Source organism: Polypterus senegalus, chromosome 12 (genome assembly GCF_016835505.1).
Source record: "Polypterus senegalus isolate Bchr_013 chromosome 12, ASM1683550v1, whole genome shotgun sequence".
NCBI lineage: Eukaryota > Metazoa > Chordata > Cladistia > Polypteriformes > Polypteridae > Polypterus > Polypterus senegalus.
Window position 1 is genome coordinate 24,307,183 of NC_053165.1, and position 20,875 is coordinate 24,328,057.

The 20,875-nt window shown below is 40.8% G+C and overlaps 1 protein-coding gene across 4 annotated transcripts in view; it reads right to left on the bottom strand.

Annotated features, from left to right (window-relative positions):
• Positions 1-3,324: 3,324 nt before the first annotated feature.
• Positions 3,325-20,875, bottom strand: part of suds3 (SDS3 homolog, SIN3A corepressor complex component) — a 49,085-nt gene continuing 31,534 nt past the window's right edge. For 3 of the 4 annotated variants that reach the window (XM_039773004.1, XM_039773002.1, XM_039773003.1), the window contains exons 10-12: positions 14,051-14,156; positions 11,747-11,831; positions 3,571-3,669 (exon numbers count right to left, since the gene is read on the bottom strand). In XM_039773004.1, coding sequence (XP_039628938.1) covers positions 3,571-3,669; positions 11,747-11,831; positions 14,051-14,156 — 290 coding nt within the window. Of the gene's footprint in view, positions 3,670-11,746; positions 11,832-14,050; positions 14,157-20,875 lie in introns of all 4 variants that reach the window. The other variant, XM_039773001.1, reaches the window with a different exon arrangement.

A 20,875-nucleotide genomic window follows, 5' to 3' on the forward strand; every position in this document is an offset into this window, starting at 1 on the left:
AGTACAATTCTAAAAGTTTCTTTTACTGAGAACTCTAAAGTTTAGACCTTCATTTTCCTGCCTGTTGTTCATCATTTATTTTGTAACATAATAAATTAATGTCATTAACGGAATTTTCCCTTTTATTCAACAAGGTTACAGAAATAATGTAAAAATAATTTCAAATATTTTAAATGATAGAATTCACTATGATAGCAGATAGAGCAACCACATTCATATTTAGTATGGTGTTTCCGTAATCTAAAAATATGTTATGCCCTCTTTCTTTTAACTATCAAATCCATCCATCCATCCATCCTTTATCCAACCCGCTATATCCTAACTACAGGGTCACAGGGGTCTGCTGGAGCCAATCCCAGCCAACACAGGGCGCAAGGCAAGAAACAAACCCCAGGAAGGGCGAACTATCAAATCATGAATCATAAATTATAAAACATTTTTATTTTTTTGTTTCTAAAAAGAAATACAACGGTAATACCATAAAGAGAAGCTTGGATTCTTGCCTCGTGATTGTAGGAAGACATTTTAGTGTTACAGGATTAATGAGCATTGCTAGTCTTTCAATGAAAGTGATGGGACAGAGGACAGGCTCAAAGGCTGTGGGCGTGGTGTGGAAGGCTATGGGTGTGGTGTGGAAGGTTGGGGGTGTGGCATGGAATGATGTGGGCGTGGTGTGGAAGGTTGGGGGTGTGGCATGGAAGGCTGTGGGCGTGCCGTGGAAGGTTGGGGACATGCCATGGAAGGCCAAGTCTTCGACCTACAGCCGGATACAATTACATATAAGCAGTGCAGGGTTGTGGGTTAGCACTGGACATTTGCCATATGCAACTAGAGTAGATGATATTTCACTTGTAGTAATCTAACTGGAAAAAAAAATACACAATAATCCCACCAGCTGTTGCCATCTTTTCCTACAACATCTGAATTCTTTGAAAAAGGTGTTAAGGTTAAATCTAAATTAGTCCAATTCTTAATTTGATTATATTTCATTAAGAGGCATCAAAGCCTATGCACTTCATACTATTACTTACTTATTATTACTTATAGCCTTACTTAGCTCAGTCTCCCACATTAACCCTTAGGGTTGTTGGCAGCTGTACCCAGAACACATCTTGATATCACTGGACAATGCCAAGTTGGCAGTTCAACTTAGCGATTAAACTAAACTGGGATGTCGTAAAAACTACAGTTACTGGAATAAAACAACATCAGCACAGAAAGAACATGAAATCGCCCCACAAAAGTTAAGGCAAATGTAGGTTCTCTGAAGTGGTGAGAACACAATCCATAGCATCCCTATGCTCTCCTCCACACATTAACAATGAGCCAACAAGTGTTGCCCGCATTATTTTGTACTCAATCAGTGATTTCCACATGGAGTCCCAGGATTACAGTGCAATTCGGATATACAGAATCTCAGGTAAACTGCATTACAGAATTACGTTCTGCATTGCTGTGAAACAAGGCTCTGTAAAAGTGTCATCAAGTGTATCTGTTATTGCTACCATGAGAATGACAGCAATGGACATCTTTTTCATTATGAAAGGATGCACATTCTGTTCTCACTTGGATTAAAAATGAAAAAAAGAAAATTATAACTAAAGGACACAGTTTGAAGAGAATTCATTATAGGTATACACAACATCTCCAGTGTGATAAAAGGGCATTGAGAAACACTGCAACAGCAAATGTAGTTTCTTATATTTTCATTAGCTAGCCTCTTAACTTTTGTTCACAGCTTCAGAGTGAATGTTATCTTAAAACAGATTACAACAACTGAATAGGAAAAGTCCTGAAGACTACAAATTCGGAGAACCCAAGGCTGACAGGATCCCCAAACAAAAATGCCTTGCAAGCTGAGCTACGGTGACCCGCAGAGAAAGGCTTAACAAAAAGCAGAATAACATTTAAATATTAAAGTAACTGTAGCCTGCTCTTCTTCAGCTCGGCTGTGGGATACACAGAAGAACAACGTCTGTCGACAAATCCATGCTACACCATCTTCAGATAGCGCCAACTTTCTTCTTCTTCTTTTGGCTGCTCCCATTAGGGGTTGCCACAGCGGATCATCTTCTTCCATATCTTTGTCCTCTCCATCTTGTTCAGTCACACCCATCACCTGTATGTCTTCTCTCACCCCATCCGTAAACCTTCCTCTTTTCCTTTTTCCTGGCAGCTCTATCCTTACATCCTCCTCCCAGGTAACACCAACCTTAAATTCTGGCGCGTTCTGCTATAAATAAATGTCTGTATATTTAACATAAAGCACAATGTACCTTCAGAAAATAATAAAAGACAGTTGCTTGGAATGATGGAGCGGCTGGCAGCTTATTCAGCACAAATTCAGCCATCAAGATTCAAAGAGAACTGCAGGCCTTACTGAATGAGCACACTAACAGCAGCAAAGGAGAGAAAGAAAAGAAAACCATTGCGGTCCCATTGTCATACAGGTTGCCTTTCATTATTTCCTTTACGATCTGTGGCATGGATTACGGTCTCATGTCTTTTGCTTTTCTTTCACAAAGTGTCTGAAAACCAAAAGCAACCCGACGCCGCGCCCAGCCTACGCTTTCTTGACCTGTCGAAATCAATTCAGTTCACTACGTCGCCGTACTGGGAGCACACAGAACAGCACAGGCTTAGTTCCCAAGGGCTAACTCATCTATCTGCCGTGTCCACCCTAAGATATTCTGCCAGCAATGCCGTGAAGACGAGCTCCATATCAATCTAACGTTGGCCTCTTTACTGCAGACATCTTGTTTCACCTGCAACAACCACCACAAACTCAGACAGGGCCAAAGGCAATTGGATTTCTGAGGGCCTTTTCATTTGTGCTGTTTTCACCTGTAGGTTGCTTTTGGAGTGAAGTTACAGCCATTTATGTGGAGCCAGCAAAGTCACAGAGAAAAACAAGTTTAAAATATCAGGCACCTTTCTTAATTTAAGAAACAAACTCGACCGTTTAACTTTATTTATTTACAATCAGGTCTGCTATGATACGATACGGCAGGTGTGGCAAACGCAAATATCCTAAAAATGCATTTCGAGGCAGACAGGATATTACTGGACTTATCCGGGGTAGGCAGGAAAACGTCAAAATGATAATTAGACGTGAAAAAATAAAAAACATTTTTACTTCCTTCCATTACATCCAGTCAAACCCTTGATGCCTGTTGCCCAACACTGTGCCACTTATAAACCTGTGGGTACATGGAATCACATCTGAAAACATGCCACCTTAAAGACCGATCTCTTAAATTTGTGAAAAACAGATCCGGCCTGTCATTCATTTTTACAGAAACTACAATCATTGCAAGGAACAGCCATTATGAGAAATGAACATTTTATTGATATCACCTTTATTTACAAAAGTAATTATGGCAAAAATGTGCTTGGCATTCAGTTATCACGGCAAACGCCACGTTAAGAGTCCAAGAGCCTTAGCAGTGAGACTGAGCCAAAGTGAATAAGGCGATGGTTTTAAACTTTGAATAAGGAATCGAAACAAAGTTGGGGGTGGGGGTGGGGTTGGGTTTTTTCATGGTCCACTACCAACAGTATAGGAGAGACTTATGCAGCAGACCTCCGTCGAATGACAAATACTCCTCTCTGAAGCTGTCCTAGATATATCCGCATTTTAGTGCTGTCACTGGTCTTTCGTACCCAAATCTGAAAAAAAAAACAGACAGGAACAAAGTCACTTCACAAAAACACAAGCACAGACTCAGGTTATAAAGAGGAGCGCAAAAGTACCAGCAAGGCATACTGGACTACAATGAAATAGATTTTTAAATTAAAGATGTGCTGCTATCACTGCACACAAAAGAGGTGTGAACTTGAGAGACACCACAGGGCGAATGTAAAGGATCTGAAGGCTACCTTACATCTCCAACATCTGAGGAGCACAAAGTGCGATATCCTAAATATCCTGTACGTCGCTCTTAGCAGGAGGGGCACCTTGACAGAGGATGAAAACGGCCAAATGAGAATAAAAGTAAGGTAGGAAGGTTTCAGATCTGACCTGTCTACATATCATGAGGAATGTTCAATCACTTTTAAACAAGTTGGATGAACTTTCATATCACATGGTGAGTCACTGCCAATACCGGTACTGTGGCTTAAACTTATGTTACTGTAGATGCTACTTTAATGCAGGAAGGGTTTCAACTGATACAATAAGATGGAGTGGAAAAAGCAATAGGGAGACTGGACATGCGTGTGGAATAAGCATTGGTAAAGTGAACACATTATACAGTAATCCCTCCTCGATCGCGGGGGTTGCGTTCCAGACCCCCCCGCGATAGGTGAAAATCCGCGAAGTAGAAACCATATGTTTGTATGGTTATTTTTATATATTTTAAGCCCTTATAAACTCTCCCACCCTGTTAACATTATTAGAGCCCTCTAGACATGAAATAACACCCTTTAGTCAAACGTTTAAACTGTGCTCCATGACAAGACAGAGATGACAGTTCTTTCTCACAATTAAAAGAAAGCAAACATATCTTATCTTCAAAGGAGCGCCATCATAAAGGAGCGCGTCAGGAGCTGAGAATGTCAGAGGGAGCGCTCGCAAAGAAAAGCAAAACAATCAAAAACTCAATACATGCTTTTAAGTATACAGAAGCACCGCGATAAAGCAGCATTTTGTAGAGGAGCGTCCATGTCCTCTGTGCAAACAGCCCCTCTGCTCACACCCCCTCCGTCAGGCAGAGAGAGCGAGAAAGATAGAGAGAAGCAAACAAGCACAGCGCGGGAAGCATATCTTATATCATGGAGGAGTTTTAGTTAATATGCAATACATGCTCTGATTGGGTAGCTTCTAAGCCATCCGCCAATAGCGTCCCTTGTATGAAATCAACTGGGCAATCAAACTGAGGAAGCATGTAACCTAAATTAAAAGACCCATTGTCCGCAGAAAGCGGCGAACCAGCTTAAAAATCTGTGATATATGTTTAGATGTGCTTACATTTAAAATCCGCGATAGAGTGAAACCGCGAAAGTCAAAGCGCGATATAGCGAGGGATTACTGTAATTCAAACTAAAATGTGTAATCCAGACTTTGAAATGCTGACAACATTCATCCACGTTACTGCCTAGGGAGGGAAGTAACTTCATCCTTGTTAATGTTTATCACCGTGCTACCAACACTTTAATGATGAATTGTTCTTACTCTTGAATGCTGGTGCCATAAAACAGGGGAACTGGAAACAACTACTATCAGCATATTCCACTTCTGGACAAAATAAGCTGGAGGTGCACAAATGGGCAGATCGGCCTACACCTCACTCCCATCTACAAGCCTGTCATCACACCGCAGCGGCTCTCTTATTGTGTGTGTGTTTCAGGTTTGTGCTTTGCTATATTTATAATTTTCTTGAGCTTCTGTAAAGTTTTAATTATCCTTGGAGACAGATAAAGTTCTGTCTATGTAACTAACATCTTCAAATTAACCTAGCCACGTTGTAATGTATATGTAGCAATGGGGCTCAAAACAGGGTGATGTTTAAAAAAAATTAAAAATTAAAAGTGAACCGAAGATAGGCAAAAAAAAATTGTTTCTTTTTAGGCACCAAAACAACTCTAAATATAATATACAAGATACAATTTCCCCAAGATGTACATAGTCACAAGTTACTGTAAGAGACAATAACTAGCCTAACCCTCTGCACACAACAATCCAATTTATGGTTACATTTTCCGATATCAAAGAGGGGGGAAAAAAAACAAAAACTTCCTCAAATTGTCTGAGAAAAGTCATAAAACAACTGATCAGTGAACGCTGGAAATGGCCAATCACAGAGTAGCCCCTGTGACTGCATTATGAGTGATGCGGCCCCAATGACGAGTGGTCCTTTGGTATAAACACCTTCTTCACAACAGCTACTGGAGGGCAGGAAGACTCGCTAGGAAGGAATCTCATATATAAACGTCTAGGCGTTGAAGTCTGTCCGTCTGTCTTCCGGCATGGAAGTGAGAGGTGGAGTTGGGGTAAGGGATCCACCTCCGAGGATACGCAAGTGATGTGAGCACATCAGCAAAACAAATCCTCCTTGGAGAGAGACGCCCAGAGTAGTTCCTTTTAATTACCTGACATCTCTACATTTCAGTTATTTTTTCTGACGATTTCAATACTTTCTAGGACCCCATGCTGGCTTACACAGCTAGTTACTTGATATTGCGATTTGAGAGAGGTGTAATGTATGGCCCTTCAGGACATGGTCATTGAAGCTGGAAGTTGTAATATTGCAGTATGCCATTTATCTTTCTGTGGTGTTGGGGTTAAGGATTTTTATTTAAACAAACGTTTTCTTTTTTTGTTTTTAATTTAACAGCACAAATCACTCCACTAGCAAAATCAGCCTATACAGTAGGTAGAAGTATACATTACCTTCTCCTTTTAAGCAGTACAAATTTATCTTTAAACAAACAATTCACTATGATGGTTCCCTACAAATAACAAGTAAATAAAAGGCTACAAGTCACAACGGTTTATAAAAATGAATATAACGTGTTGTGTCCCAGATGCGAAAGGTTAAGGCTAATGATGAAGAAATGTAGGGCATCAACTAAATAAAAGCTTCGGGATGATTGTGTTTCAAGATTGTTCACAAATGGCTCGTATATGAGACCTGAATGACTATGTTTTGCAAGCTGTGTGGAATTTTTTTGGCTCACCTTTGCTTGGTTTGAAACCTCGGAGTCCAAACTGCAGGAGTAACATTTGGCTTTGATACAACATCCATCTTCAGGGCCACTCCCGTTGTCATCCTTACCTAAGGTCACTAACAGGTGGTGTCATATTTTTTCCATGGCAGTTGTGCCACAAACACCAACTGAGCTGAGGGCAGAAACCCCCAATTACTACTTGATTTCTGGAGCTTTGGAGAACGTGCAGCACGAGGTGTTCTAGCGGTCTTTACACGTGTATTCTTTACACCCGTCCATTTTTGAAATTAGCATTTTAATTGCTGCTGCTTGACTGCATTTTACCAATGAAAAGATTCGTTATTAAAATTAGCCATCTAACATTAAAAAAAATCTAAAAAATACAAGAATAAGAATACGTCACGATGATGAGCCACTTAGCTAACCACCAGGATAGGCCTTGCTAGAAGCCTCAGGTCCGCAATCTGACACCAGCAGGGAAGACAAATGCAGAGTAACACTGTAGACCAGTAAGTACAGAAGTAATTCCATGAATATTCCAACAAGCAACACTCCTGGAAAATTTCTAACCTTTTAAGTGCCAACCTTTAGCAGTAACTCAAAAGACCAGAACGTCTTGCTAGATTTGCTGTCACCTTAAATCTTTACAAGGCTTGTCTATTTAGTATTTGATGCTTTGCTTAATTAAGCAAATGTGTTCCAAGAATAAAACTTAAATTTGCAAATTATTTTATTGAAAATAAATGATAGGTGCCTGCATAAAATATAAGACAGAAATACAAGTGCAAAAAACCATAGGTTCCAATTCAGCAAGGACGTGTAACTGAACGATCTATTAACCCAACTGCTGCTTGTAGTCGCCACTATGCCATTCTAAGCAGTTAATATCAATTTTCCCAAAAGCAAAACTACAGTATATTATACATCTACATGAAGATGTTCACTTTGAGTATGCAATATTTTGTCTGGTAATGCCATGAAATGTATTAAAAGCTCTCAAAAAAGGAATCCGCCAAACACCTGAAAATGAATTGATTATGAAAAAAAATCACAATGAAAGAATTACACTACATATTACTGCAAAAGCATGAAGAGAGAGAAAACTAAATCTCACCATTTAGATACTTGCCAAAAAAATCTAAATTTGACTGTAAATTTTAATCTTTTCAGACAAAAAGAAGTAACAAATGGAGGACAAAAATAAAGGAGGGGCATAATGAAGGATATCAGCCATACACATTCATGTTCATTCTACTCAGAGTCTAAGGACGCAAGTCGTCATTACGTGTTGCTTTACTGACTGTACTCCTCTGTATAAACACAGACTTGCTGCCGGACTGATAAGGTCAGTATGTCACATGTAAGGAGTCTTAATTGAGGAATCCTGAACAGTCTTCATCATTTTGAACAGAGTCTGCCTTTTAGAGCACGCAAACTGTGCAGGCAGGTTGTACTACAAATCCTACCAAGAATCTGTCGCTCAGTCAGGACTCGTCGTGCCTACTGGCACATGAGGCTTCCACAAGGGTTGCCCACATCAGACTGCATCCTTCCATCTCTTTCTCCATAGATCAGTGCCATGTCTCTCTGCGATGGCCTCTTCTGTGCTTCTCTTGTTGGGTCCAGTGAAAAGCAACCTTAGGAAGAGCACTGGTTGGCATACGAAGGACTGAGCCTGACCATCTCCACCTTCTCTACTCGATGACTGCTCCAAGTGGTTCTGCATTGACTAACTGGGGCACGTCTTCATTTTTCATGGTATTTGACTTGAACATTCCCTTGATGTGCCTGAAACATTTTGCCTAGAACACATCGCTTTTTTTTGGCAGATGGCGTTTGCTGTCTTCCAGCATTTTAAACTGTAAGACAGGACACGGAGCACATCTGACGTGAAAAGTACAGCCTTTTATTTTTCCACACAGGTTGCAATGAAGCAAATGAAGGAGGCTTTGTCAAGTCTTCCATTCACTTCTTTTTTAAGATTTCCATTTGTGGTCACTGTGTTGTCCATGTGTGTAAATGGTCTCACTTCTGGAATGAATTGGGTGTTAACAGTTGCAGGTTGGTCAACGATCGTTTATTTTCTTGTAGTTTGCTTTCCCTGACTTTATGCTAAGGCTGAGATCGTGGACAGCCTCCATGTTTCCTCCTGGATGTCTTTGTGGCAGTTACATAAACATTAGGCTAATATCATCAGTGAAGTCCTTCCGTATTTTCCGTACGTCGCTTAAATCATCTGAGATCAGATGCCTCATCTTGGATGAGTTAATGCCAGTGAAACTCATCCGAGAAGTCGGTTTTTCAAACGCAGCCGTGTAGTAGATTAGTCTAGCTGGATCTAATCATCCGAGATGATTGCGTGCGCCCGCGCTGATCGAAAAGCCCATATATATTGAGTCTAGAAAACATGATCAGCAAGTCTTTAGGCTGCAACAAAATGACCAAAGAACGGGCGCATTTTGTTTTACACAAGCAGATCAGGACCTTTTATTCGAAGGATATGAAGAATTTCAAGATTTAATATGCACAAGGGGTTAACACTGCAAAAGCAGCCCAAACCAGAAAAGACGGCTGGCAAAAAGTGGCCGGCAAATTAAATGCGTAAGTAGTGTGCATTGCACTTACTGACTGCAGCGTTTCATTTCCTATGTGTCAGATTAATTATTATTTAATATGTCATAATTCCAGATCAAACGTGAGCACAAGGAGCACATGGGAACAGGTTAAAGTGAAGTACAAGAATATACTTCAAACTGGTAAATATCGGTATATTACTATTTAAAAAATTGTTGACATAAAGAATCATATATAATATAAAAACATTAAATTTTAACACTAATAAGAAGAAGGCAGACAAGCAAAAAACAGGTGGAGGTCCACACAGTCCAGACCTAACCCCTGCAGAAAAATTGGCTCTCCAGCAAAATGCCCATTGCCCTGTTTCTGAGGGTATTCCAGGGGGAAGCTCCTCCTCAGAACCAGTGTCAGGATGCAGTGGTCACTTCATTTCAGGTAAAGGATGGTCATTGCATATATTTGTCCTCAATGTGTGCCATAGGTATGTTCCATATAGCCCTATATTTGTTTGTTGGGTCAGTTGCAGGAAATATCAGATCCCTAAAACTTGTGCCTGATCAACAAGATATTGACGAAGGTCAAATATTTAATGAAGACACTGTGTCTGATTATCAGGAGGAGAGGTACATTTTCCAAATAATGTTCGATCAAACTCCACTCTGATCAGTCCCATGTACCCCAATCACATTTGGAAATCCTGGGTAATGAAAATGTTAGGCCGATTGTGAGATTCTTTATGGAACTGTGGGTGTTTTTGCCTGTGTATTACCTACCTGCAATGGCATGAAACACCTGTTTTATTGTCTGCACACGTAGGTGTCCAGGAAACACTATGAAAACCCAAAGGAAATATTTCAGAGCCAAACAGACTTGACGAATTGCCTGGCAAACTACACTTTTAGATAGATTTTCTGCATCGCCTACAGTATTTAAAAAAAGTGCCGCTTGCAAAAAAACTCAAAGCAATGCATACTGTCTGTGTGGTCGCCTAGTTTGACTTTGAATATAAGGTGCTAATAAGTGTTTGAGGTACAATATTTCTCCCCCGGCTAAAGCGGTATCTTTCGAAAGGAATTTCCTCCGGGAGCAATAAAGGATTTTGCCGATCGCGCAAAACCCTCTCTATTTGAAATTATCTTCTTATAATTTGCGCACCGATATAAATTAGTTGCTCATTCATGAACGGCGAAGCCATGACCGAATGAATTCCATGCACGGACACTTAAGTGTGTGAGCTAATCCTTGTTTACATAAAACAGACCTGCTCCGAGCAGGTTTGAGGATTTGGATGTGCTGCTATGACAACACATCCAGCAAGAGTTTCGAAAAAACCGACAGATCCAGGATCAGGCCAAATCGTCAACAATTACATCCAGCTAAATGAGTAATCCACGTATACCCCCCGATCTTCTAATACCGATGCAAACATCCACTGGATGAACATGCAAATATAATCTGTTGTTTCCTTCATAAGCTACTTCATAGGAAGGATGAAAAGGAAAGGTGAAAGAGTGCATCTCTGACCGACTCTACTGTCATCAGATCACCACAGAACATACCTAGTAAACGCCTCTCGATAGAGACCAGGGGTTGCTAAGTCCAGTCCTGGAGGGCCCCAGTGGCTGCAGGTTTTCAATCTAACCCTTTTCTTAATTAGTGACCTGTTTCTGCTGCTAATTAACTTCTTTTGAATTCAATTTAATTGACTTGCTCTTGAAGACTCAGACCCCTTAATTGTTTCTGTCTTTAATTAGCAGCCAAAAAATAATGAGATACAAAATGAGCCAAAACAACTGGTGTCCATCATGCAATATCTGAAAATAAAGAACGATGAATGTCTCAGGAATGTTGATCTGCTCAGGTCCATAAAACATTTTAACAGCTCACTTTGAAAAGACAAATTCAACAATTTCAGAAATATCTGCTAATGCACAATGAGAGCAGTGACAAGCCATGAAATTAAAGAACGAGTTTAAATAACAACAAGAATTGGTGCCTAATTAAGCAACAAGGTTGGAGTGAAATTGGTTGGAGTTGGAGGCCCTGACTTAGTTGGTCTTCTGTTGGCTCACGCACTTCACATTTGGGTGCCATTTAAGGAAAGAAATGAAGCAATTCAGAGGAACAAATCTTTAAAAAAAAAAAAACCAATTCAATTAAAATGAATTCACACAAAGTTAATTAGCAGCGCAAACAGGTCACTCATTATATATATAAAAAAAAAAAAAAAGGATTAGAATGAAAACCTGCGGCCACTGTGGTCCTTCAGGACCGGACTTGGTGACCCCTGATGTAGACTGTATACATTTTTTTAATCCATTCAGATCTCGAGTAAAACAAGTTTCTGCCCTCTGAACATTTATTTCTAGAAGGTGCAGCTAATGAAGGTTTGGCTGAACTTTCAAAGCTTATTTATTAGTCCAGTTTTCTGTCATGTCTGCACCTTCTGAACGTTTGTCAATAGCGCCAGTCTGGTATCAAAATGAAAAGAAAAACCCACCTCATTCGTCCCCACTGAGCTTATGACGCAGCTGATCTTTGTGCTTTCTTTAGACTCCAAATAAATGGGCTGGCTCTTGTGATACCTGGGCAAGAAAAAACAAAAACAAGGTGGGTCTTTGGAGGAATACAAAACAAAGCTCAGTGTATGGATAGGGGGCTTCTGAATTATTAGCTATACAAGTAACAGCAATGTCCGGTACAGGGCAGGAAAGAAAATAAGCTATGTAAATAAAACCAACACTGTTAGCATGGATTCAAATACCACCGTTCACTTTTGCTAGACATTAGGCACTGTAACTATAGTTGACACAAAAATATTTCACAAAATTACTGTTAATTACCATGGAATTTTGTTAAGATGGCAGCAAGATATGTCTTGGCTGGTAAGTTTAAAGTGTGATGAATCTGGCCCATGTTGCTTCTGTAAGGGTGCAGACTAATGGCAGGTCAGTTACTATCACCCAACTCATTCTGTGGCAGTAAACAGTCTGGGCTTGAGAGGAATGGAGGCTCATTGCCTTTTCCAGCCAGATAACTCGAGCAGCTCCTGTGTTGCCTAACCCTTTACGCCCTGCAGGAACAACATGGTCTGGTGGTGCCAAACCATCTCTGACCTCAAAAGTGGGCTCAGCATAGAGTTTAAAGCTGCCTTCCATGAGAAGACTCATTGAGCCTAATAGCAAGCCTGGGCTGGGTGGGTGAATCTAAAGTCCTAACAGAGGGTGAAAGGAGGCGATTCCGTCATACAAGGCAAATAACCCGGGAGACAATCGATCATAAACACGGAGGGCAGAAAACTGGCTTTCCAAATTTTACTGTTACTTTGACTAAGGAAACACACCAAAACTTCTATAAAGATATTCCCCATGCCCACTGTGGTGCCATCTGTTGCATGGAAGAATGCAAAGCATTGCTGCCTTTATCTCAACAACAATAACACGAGAGGATGAGAAGTTGGGTGAGTTAGCCTCCTGGCAGACGAATGTCGAGTCAACTGTGAAGACAGACCAGGCGCTTTAGTGAGATTCTGTTTTCTCTTCTGTGAGGACTTTGACTTTTCTCAGGTTCCCTTCCATTATATTGTTTGTTTGTTATTTTTCATGAATACACACTTTGGAGTATCTGTGGCTCTTTGAGGAGATAGGACATGAGGGCACTGCCTGCTTTTAAAAATATTACCAACTGATTATCTGTTTAAAAGAAAATACAAATCCACTGCATGTGTGTTTAAAGGATGCCTATTAAAACAACTGAAGTTTGAAATGTTGCTCCTATTGAGGTGGGCCCTTTAAATAAAATGTACTTCAAAAACAATGCAGATTAGTAAAAGAGTGCTGAGATGATTTCTAAGAAGGGGTGTAATGTCACAGAAATGATTTTAATCTATTTTCTACCACTGTAACTAATTTCTCTCCAGGTTTACTACATTCTAGAGATTCCAGTTGTAATTTAAAGCATTCATAATATTGTACGTTTTAGATTTCAGAATGAAGTGGTGTCAACTGCATATTACTGCAGGAGAGTATTTTGTATACATTGATTTAAGAGGCTGTGGGTACAGATGTCTCCCAAATAAAGAATAATAACCACAAGTCCTGCATGCACAAGTTTCTTTGGCTTGCTTTACTCTGCCAACAATGCCCAGCACTGCCACGCTAAACATTAAATGAGAAAGAGCAATTCAATATAAAATGATTGGGGTGCAAACTAAATCTAAAATGATGAGCATTCCAAAGTAGTTAAGTATGAGGAAAAACAAAATTGTGTTCATTATACATTCTGTGTTGCTATACAAACTAAAAGCTCATATTTGTAAAAAGCAGAAAACAATTCTATGAAACACATACATTTAGTAGGGATGGAAAGATAAGCTTATGTCATTACTCATTTCTTCATTATATAGTATTAATAATTACAGCAAAGAGCAAAACCTGCAAATAGAGCCGAGTAAGTCAGTAACACGGACTGAATGAGCAAAGCTGTGCCTAACAGTCCAACATAATAAGACACACAAAACATTAAAGGAATACTTCACTCTGGCTCTAGTATTAAAGCAAAATTTGCTTAGACAGACTTTTATAGTCAGACAGCATAAAACGCTGGCAGTTTTCAAACGGGCACAGGCGGCTTCTGAAAATACAATGTAAACCCACTAAATCTGTAGCAGGCTCCAAGGTTTTTCCTGAGTATTATTTCAACCCACTTCAGAAAGTGCCACCAACCTATGCTGAATTGTCAGATTCATTCAAGGCATAACTGCTAAACATTTTTAATTGAGAAGTGGTACAAGCTGGCAACCTACCACCTCTTATCATAATAGAGCTTGCCATCTTCGATTCGTGCTTCAAAGCGGTGTGCTGGGGACTCTGTGGGGGTCGTAGGGAGGAGCTCAGGAGATGAAGGAGAAGCTTTGAGAAAGAACAAAAAGTTAGAGATTCATTTTCATGTTCATCTGGTTCAAAAAACAGATTAGAAACAAAAAAACACAATTAACCACTTTCAAAATGTGAAAAAAAAAAACAAAACATTGAAATGTTTCTGTACGGTACGATTACAACTTTATTGTCTAATTAACAGAGTACCTAAGCTCCCTTCCCATTACCTTTTCCCGGCATCCTCTACGAGACAGGACGTTATGCAGTTATTAATGCTTTACCTTTACTGTAAAGTCTTGGGCACTTTTGACAGTTCCTAACAATATTTGTCTTAAACGGTTATTTTGTGTCTTTTCGACTGGTGTGTTAATAGAGAAAGGCAGACTGTACAGTTCCAAACATTCCTTGGAAAAAGTGAAGTGAATCCATAAATGTTTTAAATTTCTCTATTGTAAAAGGAAATCCTGAGACGAGACATTTTCAAAGAGATAATTTCAAGTCCCACGAGACGAAACTTTGGATATGAGATTTTTTTTTCCAAGTCCCTTCCTCCTCTCAACCAAATTCATCCACACACACAGCCCTCTCACCTCTCATTCGTATGAATGCTTTTGTCAGACACAGTTCCTCCGCTATCAGCCGTTATTAATTTTTATGTTTTCTTCACTTTAAGTTCCCAATAAAATAAGACTTATTATGTCCAACTCATATTGAAGAATTTCATCCCGAAAGGTTATCAACAGAAGAAATGAGTACACGGGCAATCCAAGCACAGAGAAATGATGAAGTCAAACAAATTCACTCAAAAGTTGTTGATCGGTTACACAGCAAATTGATTAAATGCGTATCAACAGACTATACTGAAACAGTTGGTGGCGATCGTGCGGAAGATGAAAACATTAACTTACAATATCACGAAGAATATCTACAACCACAGATATTTAACACTGTACGGTCTTCCACCGGCCGAATTACTGATGAGAGAAGGATGTATCCAAGAAAGGTAATATACACTGCTCACAAAAATTAAAGGAACACTTTAAAGAAACACATTGGATACATCAGATCTCAATATGAAGTTGGATATCTATACAAATAACGACAGGGCAATGTCTTAGGAACAAAAGGATGCCAAGTCTTTTAATGGAAATAAAAGTTTTCTGCCTACAGAGGGCTCAATTGTGTAGACACCCTAAAATCAGAGTGAAATGAAGATGTGGCAGGCTAGTCCATTTTTTCATAAACTTAATTTCTGCTACTCAAAATGCTTTTCAGTATCTTGTGTGGCCCCCACGAGCTTGTATGCATGCTTGACAACATTGGGGCATGCTCCTAATGAGACGACGGATGGTGTCTTGTGGCATTTCCTCCCAGATCTGTATGAGGGCATCCCTGAGCTGTTGTACAGTCTGAGGAGCAACCTGGTGGCGCCTAATGGACCGAAACATAATGTCCCACAGATGTTCTATTGGGTTTAAGTCAGGGGATCGTGAAGGCCATTCAATTGTTTCAATTCCTTCATCCTCCAGGTACTGCCTGCATACTCTTGCCACATGAGGCCGGGCATTGTCGTGCATTAGGAGGAAACCAGGACCTACTGCACCAGCGTAGGGTCTGACAATGGGTTCAAGGATTTCATCTCGATACCTTATGGCAGTCAGAGCACCATTTCCTACGCAGTAGATGTCTGTGCGTCCCTCCATGGATATGCCTCCCCAGACCATCACTGACCCACCACCAAACCTGTCATGTTGAACGCGCGTTGCAGGCAGCATATCGTTCTCCTTGTCTTCTCCAGACTCTTTCACGCCTATCACAGCTGCTCAGGGTGAACCTGCTCGTCTGTAAAAGTACAGGGCCAGTGGCGGACTTGCCAATTCTGGTGTTCTTGAGCAAATGCCAGTCGAGCTCCACGGTGCTGGGCAGTGAGCACAGGGCCCACTACAGGACGTCGGGCCCTCAGGCCATCTTCATGAAGTCTGTTCCTGATTGTTTGGGTAGAGACATTCACACCAGTGGCCCTCTGGAGGTCATTCTGTAGGGCACGAGCAGTGCTCAGCCTGTTCCGCCTTGCACAAAGGAGCAGGTATCGGTCCTGCTGATGGGTTGAGGACCTTCTACGGCCCTGTCCAGCTCTCCGAGAATAACAGCCAGTCTCCTGAAATCTCCTCCATGTTCTGGAGATTGTGCTGGGAGACACATTAAACCTTCTTGCTGCAGCACGTGTGGATGTGCCATCCTGGAGAAGTTGGACAACCTGTGCAACTTCTGTAGGGTTAAGGAATCGCCTCATACTGCCAGTAGAGATAATTACTCAAGCCAAAACTAGCACGAGTGGAAAACCAGACAAAAAAGATCAAGAGGGAGAAACTTGAAATGACCTCCACATGTAAAACCAGTCCTGTTTTGAGGGTTTTCTAATTGTTGCCACTTTAGTGCACCTGTCGTTAAGTCCATGAACACCAATAAAGCTGAAAGTGATTAACAATGACCTCAGCTGCTTAACCAACCAGAAAATTATCAGACAGGTTTAATTGATTTCATGCCAGGCCCAATAAAAAAAGTGTTCCTTTAATTTTTGTGAGCAGTGTAGTACATCTCCTGCGGATAACATTAGACAACAAAGGAGATCTTGATATGTCATTCATATTAAGATGTTAACAGTTTCCCATTAGAATAGCTTTTGAAAAGACAATTAACAAATCACAGAGACAAACATTCGAAAAAGTTGTCTTATTTATTAGAGAGAAAGAAACGAAATTCACTCACAGGTAGTTATACGTTGCGTTGTGACGATGCAAGTCCAAACACAGAATCAAAAATCAATGCAATGCATGGCGCAAATTTAGTTAAAAAAAAAGTTTGTAAAAAAGTGTAAGGTAAAAAGTATTTGCGTGTTAATTTCAAAGCCAAAGAGAATGAAATCATATAACGCAACAAATACATCCAACGAAACATGAAAATTTTTTTTTCGATTTATTACGTTTTACTATTTTTTAATATGGTTAATTACTAGCTATAATGTAAAATAGTTCTATTATGCATATGTAACAATTCCCATGAAAATAAAAATCTGTTTAAATTGTACATCCGCATCCCCATACGAGAGCAGCTGAAGAAAGAAGCTAACACAGTAATAGACCAAGTTTCCAGCTCAAAACTGTAAGGTCACCTGTTGCACTCGGGTCCCAACGTGGGTGGTTAGTTGTGTGGTGGGTTCAACAACGTGCTGTATCAGCGTATGCTCCCACCCTCCTCCTCCTCCTCTGTAGGAATACAGCACAGTGCTTGATTAAGCAAAGACAACAAAGAGGTGCTAATGATCAGGAACGTAATCTGTAGGAGGACCCAAAGTGAGTCACTGAAATAGAAACAGCTCTGTAAAGGGCAGAAAACTGGGCAAAGGCAACCATTCTAAAATGGTGTGGTTGTGGTAGATGAGGTGGTTTAACCTGCAAATCTTACACCAAGGCAACAAGACACAAGCATCAAGAAGACCTCTACCAAGCAGAAACTAAACATCAGAGAGATTTTTCTAAATGTGCAGTTCCAGCTCACATGCCAAACACAAACACATGGGTGAGGATCGGAAATGCAATGGTGGACCATGGAAACGGCGTGCCGCAAATGAGAAATACATCAAGCTCACTCCCCTTTGAAACACAAAAGATGTCCAGTATCGTTATCAGCTCAGAGCAGACAGAATCCACTGGGGCCCTGACATGCCCATCAACAGTTGGGGGAAGTTTTATCAGTAGTGGTCTACTCGGAAGAACTGAGACCACATGGGCATTCCTCAGAGGTGGAAGTACAGCCAAATGACTCGCCTATACAGGTGCTGGTCATAAAATTAGAATATCATGACAAAGTTGATTTATTTCAGTAATTCCATTCAAAAAGTGAAACTTGTATATTAGATTCATTCATTACACACAGACTGATGTATTTCAAATGTTTATTTCTTTTAATTTTGATGATTATAACTGACAACTAATGAAAGTCCCAAATTCAGTATCTCGGAAAATTAGAATATTGTGAAAAGGTTCAATATTGAAGACACCTGGTGCCACACTCTAATCAGCTAATTAACTCAAAAGCCTTTAAATGGTCTCTCAGTCGAGTTCTGTAGGCTACACAATCATGGGGAAGACTGCTGACTTGACAGTTGTCCAAAAGATGACCATTGACACCTTGCACAAGGAGGGCAAGACACAAAAGGTCATTGCTAAAGAGGCTGGCTGTTCACAGAGCTCTGTGTCCAAGCACATTAATAGAGAGGCGAAGGGAAGGACAAGATGTGGTAGAAAAAGTGTACAAGCAATAGGGATAACCGCACCCTGGAGAGGATTGTGAAACAAAACCCATTCAAAACTGTGGGGGAGATTCACAAAGAGTGGACTGCAGCTGGAGTCAGTGCTTCAAGAACCACCACACACAGACGTATGCAAGACATGGGTTTCAGCTGTCGCATTCCTTGTGTCAAGCCACTCTTGAACAAGAGACAGCGTCAGAAGCGCTCGCCTGGGCTAAAGACAAAAGGACTGGACTGCTGCTGAGTGGTCCAAAGTTATGTTCTCTGATGAAAGTAAATTTTGCATTTCCTTTGGAAATCAAGGTCCCAGAGTCTGGAGGAAGAGAGGAGAGGCACAGAATCCACATTGCTTGAGGTCCAGTGTAAAGTTTCCACAGTCAGTGATGGTTTGGGGTGCCATGTCATCTGCTGGTGTTGGTCCATTGTGTTTTCTGAGGTCCAAGGTCAACGCAGCCGTCTACCAGGAAGTTTTAGAGCACTTCATGCTTCCTGCTGCTGACGAACTTTATGGAGATGCAGATTTCATTTTCCAACAGGACCTGGCACCTGCACACAGTGCCAAAACTACCAGTACCTGGTTTAAGGACCATGGTATCCCTGTTCTTGATTGGCCAGCAAACTCGCTGACCTTAACCCCATAGAAAATCTATGGGGTATTGTGAAGAGAAAGATGCAATATGCCAGACCCAACAATTCAGAAGAGCTGAAGGCCACTATCAGAGCAACATGGGCTCTCATAACACCTGAGCAGTGCCACAGACTGATCGACTCCATGCCATGCCGCATTGCTGCAGTAATCCAGGCCAAAGGAGCCCCAACTAAATATTGAGTGCTGTACATGCTCATACTTTTCATGTTCATACCTTTCAGTTGGCCAACATTTCTAAAAATCCTTTTTTTGCATTGGTCTTAATTGATATTCTAATTTTCCGAGATACTGAATTTGGGACTTTCATTAGTTGTCAGTTATAATATCAAAATTAAAAGAAATAAACATTTGAAATTCATTCATTACACATGAATGAATCTAATATACAAGTTTCACTTTTTGAATGGAATCACTGAAATAAATCAACTTTGTCATGATATTCTAATTTGATAACCAGCACCTGTATATGAAAATACAAGGAATAGGGTGCAGAAAAAATGGCAACAGGTGCTCTGGATGGATGAGGACAAATCTGAAACTTTTGCCTTAAAAACAGAAGGTAGTTTACCCACCAAAGGGGTCAAGAATGGAAAACATATGACTGTCTGCAGGCAACAGTGAAGCACGGTGGAGATTCTCTGCTGGTTTGGGGTTGCACTCCCAATGGTGTTGGTGATTTGATCAAAATCGATAGCTCCACTCACTCTCGAAAAGTACAAGTAGATTGTTATCCATCAGGGAGCCACCTGCCGAGTCCTAACTTTAACTCTACGGCATGAACATGGCTCGAAACACATGGTCAAAACCATAACCTATCTGCAGCAAAAAGAAAAACAGGTAATCCTGCAACAGATGGTATGAAACCACAGAGCCGACATTTCAACATAATCAAGCCAGTCTGGGATTACTTACAGACAGAAGCAACGAAGACAGCCAATCTGATGTAGGACTGGGGTAAGTTCTCCAAAAGGCTTGGAACAACCAGCCAGTCCAGGACCTTCAAAAACTGCATACAAGTGGGCTTCAGAGAATTGGCCAAGTGTGGTCAGAGTCATTTATTTTTTTATTTACTACTTTATAGGAGATTGATTCATACATGGCATTGTATTTTTGAAAGCATACCCACTTTACAGGATTTTTTTCCCCCCCACTATTGCCCGAGACGTTGGTTCAATACTCTGTGTGTGTGTATCTACATACATATACATACACATTGTCACACACGTGCGCATGGGAGGCAGCTAAAGGGTCTAAAGGAGAGTAATTCCACAGCAGACCAGGGGGTAGCGGACTGCGCTGACCTTTTTTCTCACTTTCCTACAGACCGTTTACGAGAAGTTCTGCCTGGCCCTGATGACGTCACTCCCGGTTCTGACCCGAATAGTGTCACTTCCGGTTCTTGTCCCTTAGATGATGTCACTTCCGGTGGAGAACCCATGAATAAAGAGACTTCTGGTTCCGGCCCTTTTGATGACATCACGTTTGGGTTTGAGCCTATGGAAGAGGACCATTCTACTTCCGCCCTTGATGACTTCACTTCCTTTTCTGGCCCTTAAAACTGCCATATTTCACTAACCTGATCAGTTCTGTTTTGGACTCCGATCTATGCACATCAGTGCTATTAATTTCCCCTTTTTGCAGGCAGCGAACCTTTTACGGGTGGCTTCCCCTTCCCCAAACCTTTTATGACTCCTGTCTCTGGTTTTTGTGACAACAGATACATATATACACACACACACACTCTGGTGGTGGCATAAAGTCTAAGATTAAACATACATGGTCCTTCATGAA